Source organism: Sphaeramia orbicularis, chromosome 6, assembly GCF_902148855.1.
Source record: "Sphaeramia orbicularis chromosome 6, fSphaOr1.1, whole genome shotgun sequence".
NCBI classification, from domain to species: Eukaryota; Metazoa; Chordata; class Actinopteri; order Kurtiformes; family Apogonidae; genus Sphaeramia; species Sphaeramia orbicularis.
This window is the reverse complement of record NC_043962.1, coordinates 40,347,133-40,364,238: the sequence shown is the minus strand read 5'-3', so window position 1 is coordinate 40,364,238 and position 17,106 is coordinate 40,347,133. Positions and strand designations below refer to the sequence as shown.

The window sequence follows — 17,106 nt, the reverse complement described above, 5'->3', positions numbered from 1 at the left end:
TATCCTGTCAGCCCGTCTATTGTCTTTTACTGTCAGGTTGTTCCATCCTGTTCGTCTGTTCCTGAAAACAGCTTTGTCAACATAAATTTACTACAACATAATTTGTTCATAAAGTTTTACTTCTGTTTTAAACTCGGCTGTAAGCGTCGGTGTTTACCTCTGTATCCAGTGTTGCAGACGCAGATGGCTTGCTGTGACTCGTCACCGCGGTAACAGCTTCCTGCGAACTGCCGTAGACTGCCAGGGCCGTCTGGACACATGCAGGGGCGGCAGTGGTCGCCTGAACCTAGCACTGGGTCACCATAGTAACCATCAAGACACCTGAGCAGAGGTGAAAGGTGCTGATTAGATGAAGTCCATCTGCATTAATCCACAGACCTCTGAGGCACGTTATGGACCTTCTTTGGCTTTTTATACCAGTTACTTTTCAACCACAGATACAACATCCCCTTATGTGGCTATTATTACAATGATACCACATGAAACATCATCATTCTTGATTTGTGATATGTGGGTGTTTTTAACAGCAAGGAGCAAACTGGGATTTCTATCATTTCTGGCAAATAAGTACCTTCAGTGTTATTATGTCACCTTTTAGTAAATGGCAAAAAATGTATTGAGGTGTCTGCAAACTGAGAATAAGCTTTTCAAACTCTCATCTGGAAAGTGATCTAATTTTAAAAAATATATCTTATTTTCAAGATACATTATGTTCCAACTAGGACTGAGGTAGATGCAACTAGTTTGCACAATGTCTCAGGAGGAACAAGACTTTTGATTTGAAGAATGAGATCATTTGCACAACTTTTCCGTCAGTATCCAGATATGTGCTTACCTCGTTGGCAATATACAATACAACATAGTTCTATTTATTTATTTATTTATTTTAATAAATTGGCTTATTTTTAGTAGGGTTTTTGAAATGTATCACCACAGCTTGGAGCCTCAGGGAAGGTAAAGAAAAACTCACAGGTCTATTGACAGCTTTAGCCTGATGTACGAGGGGCAACTGAAAACTTTTGAGTCTAACATGGAAAGGATTAAGATATGAAGACCAAATTTGGTCCATGAAATCTTTCACATATCTTAAGCCTATCCACTAAATTTCTTGGTCATAGCTATTTTTTCCCTGTTTTACAGGTCCCTGAACTTTCTGAATCAAGTGTTTCCTGAAAAATGGACAAACTTGAGTATGGGGCTGATTTGTGACTATGGATGAGACTTGGGTCCATCACTATCAGCCTGAGACCAAGGAGCAGTCCAAACAATGGAAACATCCCATGTCACCAACCCCAAAGAAGGCAAAGGTCGTACGCGTACTTGATGACAGCCTCATACTCAAGTTTGTCCATTTTTCAGGAAACACTTGATACAGAAAGTTCAGGGACCTGTAAAACAGGGAAAAAGATTGCTAAGACCAAGAAATTTAGTGGCTAGGATTAAGATATGTGAAAGATTTCATGGACCAAATTTGGTCTTCATACCTTAATATCATATCTCAAAACTTTTCAGTCACCCCTTGTAAAACCACAAAAGGAGGTTTGGAATGGTGGTGAGTTGGTACCAGGGGGTGGAATACACAGTAACATGTGACTCACCTGTCGCAGCTGTGTCCCATGCTGTGGTCTCTGCAGTTCAGGCAGCGTCCAGTTTGCGCGTCGCACTCGTCGGCGTGTCCGTTGCAGCTGCAGGGTCGACAGGCGGGGAAGCCCCAGTGACCCGGCAAACAGCGGTCACACTGTCGACCGTACGCTCCCGTTACACAAACGCACTGACCGCTCAGCTGGTCGCAGAACGGAGTGTGTGAACCCTGAGGGTCGCACTCACAAGCTGCAGCACAAACACACAGACGGTTAGACCACATGTTGGCAAATGTAAGAAAACACAACAAAAACAGAAAATATGAAACATCGACTTTACCAAATATGGTAACTTCATTGACCTTGATTTTCTACATAACAATACAAAATTTTGAAAAATTTCAAAGAAGTAATAAAGTCTTGTTATGTCCTCCAATAACACACTAAGGTTGAAAAGTATTTCTATGAGTGCCCCATAAAGGGTTAATAAAAATATAAATCGGCTAAAATTTACTTAGGAGGTCAAAAAAAAAAGCTGTAAGAAATGCATAGAACTGTGTTGAAATAATGCTAATACATTTGTGCACAGACTACTGATATTATTTGACAGTGGAAGCTCTATTTTCAGAAATATTGGATTTTGAATAGCACGAGTATGTGAAAACTTTTGCTGGTGGACGGACGTGACATTACCCATGATGATCTGGTCAGTACCAGTACTTTATTAGTAATAAACTTATATACTTACTATTGCTAATTCTCCTCTTATTCATAAATGTTAGTATTGTGGATCTAAAACAATAACAGCTGAACAAAAACACAAAATGTGGCAGTGGACGGATGTGACATGGTTGTTCCAGATCCCATCATACTGATGCTCGGCAGCCATGTCACCGTTTCCACAAATGATCCCTGTGCAAAAACTAGGATCAGAATTATTTATTGTATAGTTTATCATCATACTAAAGAGTAAATAACAATATAGAATTGTTATTTCTTTATAAAAATGCTTATTATTAGAAAACTGCTGATTTAAAAAGTGATGTGTGACATTCTTAATGTATGTATTGGCGTAACATAAGCAGGATGGATCAGCACCATACTCCATATTGCAACCTGTAAAAATAAAACGTGATATGTAGTATAAAATCTTGTAAGAAAAATTGGGGAATCTAAAAGAATAGAATATTTGTTTTTCAGGTAAATTCAGTTCAAATATAACTTGGCCATTTGTGACATGAAAACATAGCATTAATTGTGATGAAATTGGACATTTTTGAGCTGAAAACATAGTTCATATGACCATCAACATGTTGAACAGAACTGAAATCCTGTAAATCAGCATAACTTGCATTTACCAACACAAAGTTCTTTTGGGGATTCACTTATATTGATTTCTTATGCACAAAGACATAAATAAGACCTCTAAGCAAATTTTAGCCAAAATAAATATACATATTCTTAGTGTATTGGTTATATAACTGTAGTGATTGGGTTCTGACCTCTGCAGCCACTGGGACCAAACTGAAATGTGGCCGGTGCACATCTGTCACAGTTCCTCCCGACCACATTGGGCCGACACTGACACTGACCTCCGCTGGGGTCACACACAGTGCTGAGAGAACCCTGAGGATCACACTGGCATTCTGGGAAATGGAGTGAAACAAAGGAGCCACAATGAGCAAAAGCTGCAAGTTTCAACAGCATCAAAAAGCAATAATGACCACAGATCCTGTGTGAGTGGCTGCTGATGACAGATTTATGAGGCCGGCGGTGTCTTTAGTGGAATGTAAGAAGGAAAAACCAGCTAGGACTTGTCCAGAAAGTCAACCTGAAGGATGACATCACTCTGAGAGGAGACAATGAAAGGAGAGAAGAGGAAGCAAGAATGAGAGGATGGTGAAAAGGCTAATCATTGAAGAAAGTGGAGTGTGTCCTGTCTGCAGCTGGAGTTTAGGTCCACGACTTCACATTCTTACAACAAATACCCACCAGTCAAACCAGAAACATGCAAACTATCCTTCGTACACTCAGCCACTGGAAAAAGTATGGCTGCGTGATGGGATGAAAACATCAAACTGTGATTATTGCAGGAAATACTGCAGTTTAGATTTGTGTAAATCGTGGATGAATACAAATACTTAGGGACCATTACTGATAGGAAATTATCATTTGAGAGTAATATAGAGGCGGTGTGTAAAAAGGCCCAACAGAGACTTTTCTTTTTAAGAAAGATGAAATCATTTAATGTGTGCAGGACTCTGATGATATAGATTTGAAATATTATATGAGTAAATTATGCATAATTCAAAGGGGATCAAAAAATTACTTGTCTCTCCATTGAATGTGGTGCAAAAATTTCTGAAGAAAATTTCTAAAGTTACTTGAAATAAACCGTAAATTTACATGACATAAACCGTAAGAGGCGGGGCTTAGCTCTCAACTGTTTTCATTGCATTGTCTGATCATAATTAACTACCACTATTTGTCATATAGTACTACATATGACTAGTCTTATTACTTCCGCTGCTCAACTAATCACCACTCTGGGAACAAAAAGAAGTACAACTCGACTTGATGTGAGAGATTCAGGGACGACACAGGAATAAAAAACTGTGAAGACAATTACTCCTGTCAATCAGCTGATCGGTATCAGCCAATCACAGAAGACCTTCGTGATCCAACACTAATCATGCCCGTCTATCTGCCTGTGTGCTTATTTATTTGAACCTTAAGGGGAATTCCTGTTTCCTGTCCTCATTCCACAGGGGTCAAAGGTCAGAACTGAGCAGGGGAGTCTCTGGGTGGCTTTCCTCTTCAACATTGCACACATTTCTGACTAAAACTCATAAACCTTCACGAATCCTGTTTTTATCACAACCAGAGTAATTAGAGTTAATGAAAGCAAAGCCTGAAATCAAAACAAATAGAAAAATAAGTCTGTTAACTGAAATATGAATAAAAAACTAAACGAAAACTACAATGAACAATGAAATATGAAGTAAAACAAATTAACAGGTAAAATCAGTGTTGTTCTTAATGTTCGGTAGCATAAAAGAATACAATTGAAACATAGCACAAGTCTGTAAACCAGTGGTCAGAACAGATTTAAAGGGGGCGATATCTAGTGTTTCTGCTTTAAAATATTAAGAATGACTTAAAATGATCATTAAACAGATATGAAGTTATGCCAAAGATGTCAGTGATTTGGATTGTGAAGATATGAACAGGATTTATTAACACTGAAGGGTTGGTGGATTTATGTGACCACTAGAGGGAGTAGTGAGTCACTCTGTCGGTCTACCGTAGTGAGGAAAACTAACGCCACAGTGCCTTTGACCAAAGTACCAGAAAGTGACCAGATGGGTAAAGAACCACAAAGAAATCATTTTTACAGTCAAAGAAAGTGACAAAGAGACAAAAACTAGAAGCATGAAGCTAGAAGAATGGAGTTTGATGCTGAAACTGTAGCGGGTTATGACGGCATAAAGTTATTATGTGATGCTGTTCTCTTTACAAAGTTGCCATTTGTTGATCCCTGGTTCAGATTAAACTAAGAAGAAAACTAGATGTTACTATAATACAAATGTGTGTAAACAATGATCTTTACATACTTTTTTCAGGGAGTGATACTATCTGTGGATCAAGGTTATTATCGTAAACGAAAACTAACGAAATGACGAAAACTAGAATTGTAAAAACATTTTTGTTAACTGAAATAAATCAAAACTATAATTAAAAGAAAAAAACGATGACTAACTGAAACTGTATTGTGTGCTTACAAAACTAACTAAAACTTATAAAAATTATGGATAAAGTTCCCTTCGTTTTCATCTTTGTCAATGTCGGATTGATATGAAATCAATTTATTTCCCTCAAGCAATTTTAGCTGCTGGTACCATATGATATTTAACGGTCCATCACTTGTGGTTTCCAGTCGTCTTCTGGTCCCCACTCTACCTGGAAACATGGAGACTAAAGTTGGGAGAAAACAGCAGAGTCCTGTCTGGGATTTATTTGAATACGACGGTAAAGAAGATACAAGATATTAAAAAAACCTGAAACTAAACTAAAACTAAGCAGTTAGAAAATAACAAAAACTAATACAAACTAGCAAACCTGCTCTAAAACCTAATTAAAACTCACTGAATTAGAGAAAAAAAGTCGAAACTAAATAAAACTAAAATATAATGAAAAATCCAAAACTATTATAACCTTGCTGTGGATACATAGCTTTGATTCGTTGGTGGTTTTGGTAGTTTATGTGTGTTCTGGTATGTGACTGCTGTTGAGAGTTTGGTATGTTAATACTATATACAGCTCTGGAAAAAATTAAGAGACCGCTGGAGTTTCCTCTGAAATCAGTATGTATGCATGTATGACAGCCATTCCATTCCTGTGTCTGTTGAATTCCAACACAAGCATAACTTATTCTACCAAATAAACACTTGATCCATGTCTTATTTAAGAAGGAGAAGTATAAAAACCACTACTGTGGCCATCACTCTTCTTTCAATAGGCAAAACCAGTGCTATTAGTACCACAAAAGTAATTGGAATCCAAAATAACTATTGAAAACTACTGGACTTCTGCTCTGACAATGTTCCCAAACTCTCAGGACTGGTTTTCTATCAAGGTTATTACTGTTAACGAAAACTAATGAAATGAGGAAAACTAGAATTGGAAAAACATTTTCATTTACTGAAATAAATAAAAACTATAATAAAAATAAAAAACGATAACTAACTGAAACTGTATTGTGTGCTTACAAAACTAACTAAAATGTATAAAAATTATGGAAAAAATTCCCTTCGTTTTTGTTTTTGTCAATGTTGGATTGATTCCAAATCAATTTATTTTGCTCAAGCAATTTTAGCTAGCGGCACCATACAGAACTTGTGGTTTAGAGTCATCTTCCAGTCCCAACTCTACCTGGAAACATGGAGACTAAAGTTGGGAGAAAGCAACAGAATCCTGTATGAGATTTATGTGAATACGACGGAGAAAAAGAGAAAAGATATGAAAACAACTAAAAGTAAACTAAAACTAAGCATTTAGAAGAAAACGAAAACTAATAAAAACTAGCAAACCTGCTCTAAAAACGAATCAAAACTAACTGAATTGGAGGAAAAAAAAGTCAAAACTAAATAAAACTAAACTATAATGAAAAATCCCAAACTATTATAACCTTGTTTTCTATCAGGACAATGCTCCTGGCCTCAGCTAGGTCAGTAAAGGTGTGGATGACGGACCACCAGATGAAGACCCTGTCATGGTCAGCCCAATCTCCAGACCTGAACCCACTTTGAAAACTGGGGGAAGATGGATGGTCACAAGCCATGGAACATGTCTGAGCTTCTTGAATTTCTTTGTCAGGAGCTGCATAAAGTCATCCAACAGTAATGGTGGGGAGACAAGACACGTGAAAGCTGTCATTGAAAATCAGCGTTATTCCACCAAATATTGATGTCTAAACTTTTCCCAAGTTACAACATTAGTATTGTGTTTAGAAATGAATATGAACTGTTTTTCTTTGTATTATTTGAGGTCTGAAAACGCTGCATCTTTTTGTTATTTTGACCATGTGTCGTGTTCTGCAAATACATGCTCTAAATAACAATACTTTTATTTGGAATTTGAGAGAAATGTTGTTGGTAGTTTAGAGAATAAAACAAAATCTTCATTTTACTCAAACACATACCTACAAATCACAGGTGTCAAACATGCGGCCTGGGGGCCAAAACCAGCCCGCCGAAGGGTTCAATCCGGCCAGTGGGATGAATTTGTGAAATGCAAAAATTATAATGAAGATATTAACAACCAAAGATGCGAAAATCATTTTAAATCAATTCAATCTGAAGTGGGTCAGATCACTAAAATACAATCATAACAACCTATAAATAATGAAAATGCAAATTTTTGTCTTTGTTTTAGTGTAAAAAAAAAGTAAAATGACACAAAAATGTTTATATTTACAGACTATCCTTTTACAAAAAATGTGAATAACCTGAACACATATGAACAATATGAAATATCTTAAGAGACATACATAGAATTTTTACCAATATTCTGCCTGTTACTAAATATTTTGTTTATTTGTAAATCCACTGTGATCTGTAAGTTGTGATGCACATGTATAAATGATAAAATAAGGCGTAATATTGTTAAAATTGCACTAATTTTTCTTAAGAATTTTCAGGTTGTTCATATTTGTTCATGTTACGTTCAAGTACAGTTCGTAGATGTAAACATTTTCATTACAGAATTTGACTTTTTTCACTCAAAAACATAGAGAAAACTTTGGTGTTGACATTATTTATAAGTTCTTAACCTATTATTTACATTATTTTACTGGTCCGGCCCACTTTAGATCATATTAGGCTGAATGTGGCCTCTGAACTGAAATGAGTTTGACATCCCTGCTATATCAGAGAAAGTGATCATTTTGCAGTGGTCTCTTATTTTTTTCCAGAGCTGTATATCTCCGTAGGGTGGACTCTTATACCTTTAGCTCCCTGGTGCAGCATGGCAGAGATGCTGAAGATGTAGTTTCTGCAGATGTCAGTCATCTGAGTCTTTACAACGCTCTGACTGTTCTCCAGACAACGATAACGCTGGAAGGTTTCCCAGCTGTTGTGTCCGCTCGAGTCTCCACCCTCAGACGCCGTGAAGATGTCCAGGTTCTTACAGTGAGGCATCAACACGATCTGTAGACGCAGAGAACATGAAACTCACACATCCTGCATTTTCACAAAAATGTTTCCACTCTGACCTTTACTGTTTGTTGATAAATCTATCATTTCAGGACAGTCCTAAGGGTTAATACTCACCGAGTCAATAAGGGTGTATGGAGACTGGACGTCACTGAGCGCAGAGTACAGAGGCAGGCTGAGGCGGACCGTGTAGTTCAGACCAGTTTCAAAGCAAACTGGTCTAGGAAGAACCACGTATCTGAGGAGGCATAAGAGGACACAGCAAATCAGTCTGATCCAAAGTCTCTACAGGGTTCTGGTTTCAGTCCAGCTGTGTCATCTAATTGTTAGGATAAGATAAGATAAGATAAGATAAGATAAGATAAGATAAGATAAGATAAGATAAGATAAGATAAGATAAGATAAGATAATCCTATTTTACCAGTTTCACAATGTGGAAATTTACTATGTTGCAACAACACAAAGGTAAATTTTTTGGGCTAGGGTTAGGGTTTTTTTTAACACATATATTTATTGAATTTTTAACATATTACATATCTTTTTTGACATGAATTGGTAACATTGTGTGGGTCTCCCCTGAACATAACCCCCCCCAACCACCTCTTAATTTTGAAACAGCAACGAAAGTAAATAACAAAATAATAATTTACAGACTGGACATGAACTGGTGACATGTCCAAGGTGTACCCCGCCTTTGCCCATAAGTAGCTGGTATAAGCTCCAGCAACTCCTGTGACTCTAGTGAGGATAAAGCAGGTTCAGAAGATGAATGGATGAATGAATATAACTAATAGTGACTTGAATACTTGTCAACATCCATTTTCATATGTCTGATACATAATCAAACATCATTTAAAAACAATTATATATATATATATATATATATATATATATATATATATATATATATATATATATATATATATATATATATATATATATATATACTTTTTTTTTTTTTTTTTTTTTTATTTATTTATTTTTGTTAAGGGGGTTTGGTGTCACTTTGTAAATTATGATGTTAAGATATCAGGCCTTGATTAAAAAAAATTCAGAAATGAATTCCATATCTTGTGGAAGACATGACTTTTCCGTTTAATTAACACAAGGGTAAACTTGCCAAATATAAAAATATAAGAGTATAAAACAGCACTCAATAAAAGCAATAACAAGTCTTTTATTGATAAAAATATTTTGTATGGAGGCTGTCGGGCAGGTAATCACTATGAAAGCATATATAAGTATATGTCATTCATTTTCATATTAAACTGAGTAATGATTAACAAAAGCTCTATTGGAATAGGATACAGAAATCTACTATAGTTACTCATAGTTTCACATAGATAACTTTAGGAAACTCTACCGTGAGCCGGGGTGAAGTGAGATCATCTGGTTGTCGTCATCAGGAACAGTGTTGACACAGCGGCTATCAGCTCTGATTGGTCCAGGTCTCATGACTGTCATCAGGACCTCCTCCCACTGGTCAGGCAGCTGTAGAGGGTTAATGGTTAAAGGACAAAAGCTTCATTTTATTTGCATTTCAGGGTTGCACATAAAAAATATGCCTGACTCACTTCTCAAAACCATTTTGGACATAAATCCACATTCCAAAGGGACAATTGGTAAAATATACACTGTAATCAATTCCTCTAATTTGGAACCCTTGGATTGTGTTAAAAGAAAATGGGAGAAAGAATTGGCCACAGAGTTTTCTGAAGATGTATGGCAATCTATACTTCACAATATTCATTCATCCTCAATTTGTTTAAGACAGAGTAATTCAATTCAAAGTGGTTCACAGACTGCATTGGTCTAAAGTGAAGTTGACAAGAATTAAACTGGACTTGAATCCTACTTGTGATCATTGTGAAGCTGAACCGGCCACACTGTCTCATATGTTCTGGTTTTGTTCAGAACTGAAAACCTTTTGGCAGTCTATATTTAAATTTCTTTCTGATGTAACAGGGTCTCATATTAAACCTGAGGCAACAATTGCAATATTTGGCATTACATTACATACTTCTAACCAAAAATCTAAAAATGTAATTGCCTTCACCACTCTTCTAGCTCGTAGACTAATACTACTACAATGGAAAGATAAACAACCTCCAACATTTAAATCTTGGTTTCTGGATCTTTTACATCATTTAACATTGGAAAAAATCAGATATTCTATAAGAGGATGTGCCAGTAAGTTTTTCAGTACCTGGCAACCTGTTCTGAATCACATAAAAGAGGTAGATCCCTCACTTATTCCAGAGTAGTCTTATTAATATGAGTCTGCGACTAATATCTGTGTTCCTTATTTATTTATTTATTTACTATTGTCGATTATTTATTTATTTATTTTTTTTAAATTTCATGTTTTTGGTGCAACAGGGTGGGAATGTTCATGAGTTTGGGTTAAAAAAACAAAAAAAACAATGACTGTATTTATGCTCTTCTGTGACTAAGATATGTAATAAAAACACTTTGAACAAAAAAAAAAAAAGAATGACGAAGCTGAAGAAAGCCCTAATAATGTCCTTACCTGAGGCTCATAACGGATCAGGATGTCATACTCCATGGAATGAGGGATGTTGTCTACAGAGAACTCCAGGAAGGCTCCCTCGGGGACGTTGACCAGGCCGATACCTGTCCAGGTGGGACTGCGGTCGAGGGGGTGTGGCCTCGGCACCACTGTCACTCCCTGAAGAGACAGATACATTACTATCACCTCTAACACCTGTCCCACATGTAATCTCACAACAAACAGAGCAAAGAAAATGAGGTCAAAGGTTAAAAGGCGGCTCACAGGTCCAAACTTGGCGTCCTCTGCCTCGTACGTGTAGTGATCCAGAGCGATGAAGTAGAACCCGGACTCGACCTGATCACAGCGGCGACCGAACATGTGATCTCTGCAGACACACTGGCCAGTCACCTGATCACACCTGCAGGTCAACAGGAAGGAAATGTCAGAATACAAGTAGAAAACAAAGATTACAGCAGAATATAAACACTTTTTACTTAAGAAAGCCCCAGTGAAATGATCTGAAAGGATCTAGAAATGATCCAATTCTCCAAATGTCTAAGAAAAACCTTTCAGTGCTTCCTTTTGTATCTCTGTTAGGAGAGGAGTTTTCATGTTTCATTAATATCAGTTTTAGTTTAATATCTCAATTTGTTGTTTAACCCTTTCATGCATGAATTGTGAGAACCTGAGTCAAGATTTATTTTTTGAGTGTTTTTATTCCTCCTTAGCCATGAAAAAAACAATGTGATCGAGTTTTTTTTTTTTTTCTATGGAGTTACAAAAATATCCATGCATTTAATTTTTGAAGTAAAGAAACGTGTTTAAAACCCAATATCAGAAAGTGATATGAAAACGACGAAATAAAAACATTTTTAATGCTGCTAATCTGATGTCTCCTCACATTTTAACATATTCTAATGCTAGTAATTACTCACTTCATGGAGATAATACGCAAAAAAAAAAACATTTGTCTAACAAACAACTGATTTATCTTCAAACATGTCACTGCAGATCAGGTTTATCAAGAACAGCACAGTTACAGTAATGGTATGAATGTCAGTGTATAGGATGATGCATAAGTATCAACTGTGTTGGCTGATATGGAACTAAAACAACAAAACCCATGAATATACAAGAGAACAGCTGTAGAATAACTGCCCACTGTAGTGACCACTATGCATGAAAGGGTTAATTTCACTTTAGTTGTTTTCTTGCAGCTGGAAGAAATATAATTCAATCACTCATTTCCGTCTTCACTCACAGACACCCTAATACAGTGTTTTTCAACCTTGGGGTCGGAACCCCACGTGGGGTCACCTGGAATTCAAATGGGATCGCCTGAAATTTCTAGTAAATGAAAAAACCCAAAAAAACTTACTAATAAAAAATATATGGAGAGTTGAGAGACAATCACAATCCATAAAAGACATGACAAACTGTGAGTCTGAAACTGAAGCACTGTGGTACTGTTTATCTGTCAAATGTTCATTGTGGTCGGTTTCAGATGCTGCAGCTCTTTCATAATTCATAGTTTGAGTTATTGTTTGTTCAGTATTAATTGTCAGCCTTGTAAATCCAAGCTGGACTGACTGTACATATCCTGACCAAGAAAAATAAAATTCTTACTTTGTGCAGTAATCTACACCTGGCTTTTCTGCCTCTGTCCATAATAATATATATTATTTAGACTAAATGTTGTCTAAAATTAACATTTATTAGCAACATAGTATTGCAAACTATTACATGATCAAAAACAAAGTAGTTTTAGCAAAAAAAAACAAAGTCTCAGTTTTGAATGTCTGGGGTCGCCACAAATTTGTGATGTTAAAATGGGGTCACGAGCCAAAAAAGGTTGAGAACCACTGCCTTAATAAAATTAACTCATTAACCCAGTGCAACTTTTGCTGCAGTCCCTAAATAATATATCTTTTTTTAAAAATCTCTATTTAATATTTCCTAAGCGATTTATGACCATTTATTATAATATTATCCTCTACATTTTGCATTTTTCAGATAAAATTAGGTATTTTCCTATATTTTATTTACTGACCATGTGGACGTGTAAAAGCTCAGAGTAAATTCAAAGGTTATTAAATCAAAACAGACAAAAATGAGAAAGATGTGACCTTTCCCACAAAATATACTTTTATTAACTGAACATAAACCAAGTGTGTCCATCCACTGTTATTTATCAAACTCCATGGGTTTTACTCGTGAATCAATGTTGTAGAAGATGACAGTGTTTTCATGAAGCATCTAAACGTCCAAATGGGTCATATCTGATGACCATGAAAAGATAATAAACTACATTTTACACAAATTATTTACATGTATTGACAGGATTAATGAATCAATAGTTATTTAACATTTTAGATCAGTAGATGGTTTTGGTCCATGTTGGATGTTTAGGTCTTTATGTGTTAATGTTATTTTAAATGTAGGCAGTTTTTGATGTTTTAATTCACCAAGTTAAGAATAATCTCATGTAGGCTATTAGATTTGTGGCAGGATTGCTCTTTTTGCAAGCATTTACATTTTGATTTTGCGCTGATTTAGGATCTATATTAATCTATGTTTAGATCCTGCATTAAACAACAAGGTAAGACTGAGACACTCTGAAGGAAGTGTCCAAGAACATTTCAGAACACTTTGGTTACGTCACAACTGACCTACAGATCGACCACTAAGAGCAGCTGGATTCACTCAACACCGCTGTGGCGTTTCCTATGTCATTATGTTAAGAAACGTAGATAGGAGGTAAATTTATGGGCTTTTCAGAGTCACAGAAAAAATTATTAGACCATCAAAAGTCCATCAAAAACAATGGTTATGCAATCAATTACTAACTCCTGTGTGTATCATGGGACTAAAACAGACAGAAAAGAAAACATGGAATGTCTAAAAGCACTGTTTTTGTCAGTACAATGCCATAGATATTGATGTAAGAACTGAAATGATTTTGGTTATCATCAAGAAAACATGGAAAATTGCTAGATATCAGCTCTGAAGTTAAACTCTTATGAGCTATTTTTTGTTGTTATCAGTATAATTGTCCAAACAAATGTACCTTTAGTTGTACCAGGCATTAAAATGACCAAGAAGTTGAAGAAAACAAGAGGTGGTCTACTAATGTTTTCCGCAACTGTATTTTTCACCAAGTTGTCCATATTGGTAGAAAGCATGAAATAATGCAATAAGACGACAGCCCATAAAGACCCAAACCCACTGCCGACCAAAACATCTACTGATTTAAAGTGTTAAATAACTGTTGATCCACTAATCCAATCAATACATGTAAATAATTGGTGTAAAATGCAGTTTGTCATCTCTTCATGGTCATCAGATATGACCCATTTGGACGTTCAGAGGCTCCGTAGTTACCATGGAAACACCATCATCTTCTACAACACTGATTCACCGGTAAAACCCATGAAGTTGGATCAATGACGGTGGATGGAGACACTAGGTTTATGTTCAATTAATGACATATTTTACTGAAAAAAGTCACTTTTCTCTTAATTTTTTTCTGTTTTGATATAATAACCTTTGAATTTTCATGAAGATCTAAATTAAATATAGGAAATTAAATGTAAGAAAATACATGATTCACAGTGAAAAAAGCAAAATATAGAGGATAATATTGTAATAAATAGCGATAGATTGCTTAAGAAAGGTTAAATCAAGAGAAAAATTCATTCAAAAGTAGCACTGGGTCTTTATGGGACAGACACTGTAGCTTCACCATAATAAACCCACATCAAAAACCAAAAACATCTGCTGTTGTATAATTATATAGATCAGCGGAAGTGAAAGTATCCAACAGGTGTTTCCTCCTTCTAACTTCTCCTTCACCTTGGTCTGGGAAAAGTTTCTCACGAAAGATAAAGACTGCAATTTTTGGACAACCCTGTGTTCATCCATATCTGGCTCCTATCAGCTGGTATGTGCTTGCTTAGTGGGAACTCACTGGTTGTTAATGGCTCCTCCCAGATCGCAGTCACATGGTCGACATCCGTCCATGTCATTACTGAGACCCCAGTGTTCAGACTGAAGACACAAACACACACACAGATGTTGAAAACATGTCATTATGTTAATTTCAGACCTCCCAGCTTGTTTCTGTCTGTAAAACCTGAGAGAGGAAGTCATCCAGGCTTTCATGTGCTCCACAGACAAACACACACAGAATAAACGCAATAAACACACTCCGCGACCCCCCACCGCTTCACGGCAGTCGCTTGTTTCTTTCTGATTCAGCTGTGTTAACAATAGAACAGACCAATAAGACGCTCAAGACAGAAGGTTAGTGTTTTACTTCTTCACACACAAACGTGAACAAATTCATCTGTAACCATGAACTCAGCTGAGGATGAAGTGGAACATACGATATGATTTTCTCTCAGGTGCCACATACAACTCAATATGATCTAGAGTGGGTCAGACCAGTAAAAGAATGATATAATAGTCTATAAATAATGATAACTCAAGCTGAAAAAAATGAAATTTCTTAGAAAAATTAGTGTAATTTTAACTATATTATGCTTCACCTTATCATTATACATGTCGATGGCCAGAATACAAAACCTCCTATCTGAAATAATCCCCTTTTTCAGGGAACAAAAAAAACATTTAGTTTTATTATAGTATGGTCTTTGTTAAAGATATCCAAGCATATTCTACTGTTCTCAGACTCTCTTTCTATATTATGTGTTACCAATACATCCTTGTTCTCACCATTTAATGTGAAAACTCACAATCTAAAAATTTGCAGATAGGAGGGTTTTTTTTTTCTGGCCATCAATATGTATTACAGATCGGCTCTACAAAGGCACAAAAACCTTAGTAACAGGCAGAATATTATTAAAATTGCACTTCATTTTCTTTAGACATTTTAGGTTGTTCATATTTGTTCAGGTTAGTCACGTTTTATTGTTAAAGGATAGTTTGTTAATGTAAAGGTTTTCCTAATTTAACGTTATTTTTTGCACTAAAAGTGAACAATTTGGAGTTGTCATTATTTATCAGTGTAATGTTTTTGTTTTGTTTTCATGTTAAACCAAGAAGAAAATTTGAAGTCATTAGTTATAGCTTATGCTGTTATTTTACTTGAGATCACAATTGGTCTGTATGTGGCCCCTGAACTAAAAATGAGTTCAACACTCTTGACTTTAGATCTTCAGTGTAATTTTTGCACTTTGCAAATTCATCCCGAGGGCCGGATTGGAACCTTTGGTGGGCCTGTTTTGGCCCATGGGCCACATGTTTAACATCCCCAGTCTAGATTATGTACAAGGTTCATACACATTTTTCAAGGTCAAATTCAAGCACTTTTAAGGGAAATTTTCCAATTTTTCCAGCCCAGCACCTTATCACTGAGTTAAAATACATATCTACAGGAATACATATACCCCTGATTATTTTTTTCACTTTTTATCACAATGATGTACATTGTATTATGTTATAAACATCTAAAATTATGTTTCAAAACAGCAAAAGTTTAGAAATCAAAGGAGAACACAAAGTTTTATCCAAAACAAGGGAAGCCACTTGGCATTCTTCGGACACACTCACACTGAGACAAAGATCGACCTGAGAATTGTCTTTTTTGACATAAAGTTTTATTTTTTAAATGTATCACCTCTCCGTAAGTAACTTTGGCTTGGCATCTAACCTGGCAGAGTTAATATTAAAAATAAATAAATAAATCACATTACAGAGTATAATTGCAAGCACTTTCAAACACTTAAACTAAAATCCAAGCACTTTTCAGACCTTGAAAACACAACATTGAAATTTAAGCATTTTCAAGGATTTCAAGCACCCATACTGCAAGCACCCATACTGTTCAGATCTTCATTTTAGAGTCTTGGAAAATTAAAAAAATGTAAATGTACCTGGAGTCGACCTGAGAGCACCTGCTAATTTTCTTTTTTCACATAAAGTTTTATTCTTTTTAAATGCATCACCTCTCTGTAAGTAGCGTTGACTTGAGTTGATATTAAAAAATAAATAAATCACATCACAGAGTTATAACTTCAAGCACTTAAACTAAAATTCAAGTGCTTTCCAGACCTTGAAAACACAACACTGAAATTCAAGCATTTTCAAGGATTTCAAGCACCCATACGAACCCTGTATGTAACGATAAATTGTAAATGTTTTTCTCACCACACACTGGTCACAGTTTCGTCCGGTCACCAGTCGTTTACAGAAGCAGCTTCCTGACTCGCTGTCACAAGGATTTCCTCCAGGAACAGTTCCCAGAGGGCTGCATGTACACGCTGACATTGACAACAGTAAC

The 17,106-nt window shown here is 35.9% G+C and overlaps 1 protein-coding gene across 1 annotated transcript in view; it reads right to left on the bottom strand.

Annotated features, from left to right (window-relative positions):
- lamb1a (laminin, beta 1a) overlaps window positions 1-17,106 on the bottom strand; it is a 62,853-nt gene that overhangs the window by 20,198 nt on the left and 25,549 nt on the right. Inside the window, 10 exon segments of the mRNA XM_030137302.1 lie at window positions 158-321; window positions 1,599-1,830; window positions 3,083-3,226; window positions 8,086-8,287; window positions 8,411-8,531; window positions 9,657-9,784; window positions 10,824-10,982; window positions 11,088-11,223; window positions 14,773-14,852; window positions 16,974-17,086. Coding sequence (XP_029993162.1) covers window positions 158-321; window positions 1,599-1,830; window positions 3,083-3,226; window positions 8,086-8,287; window positions 8,411-8,531; window positions 9,657-9,784; window positions 10,824-10,982; window positions 11,088-11,223; window positions 14,773-14,852; window positions 16,974-17,086 — 1,479 coding nt within the window.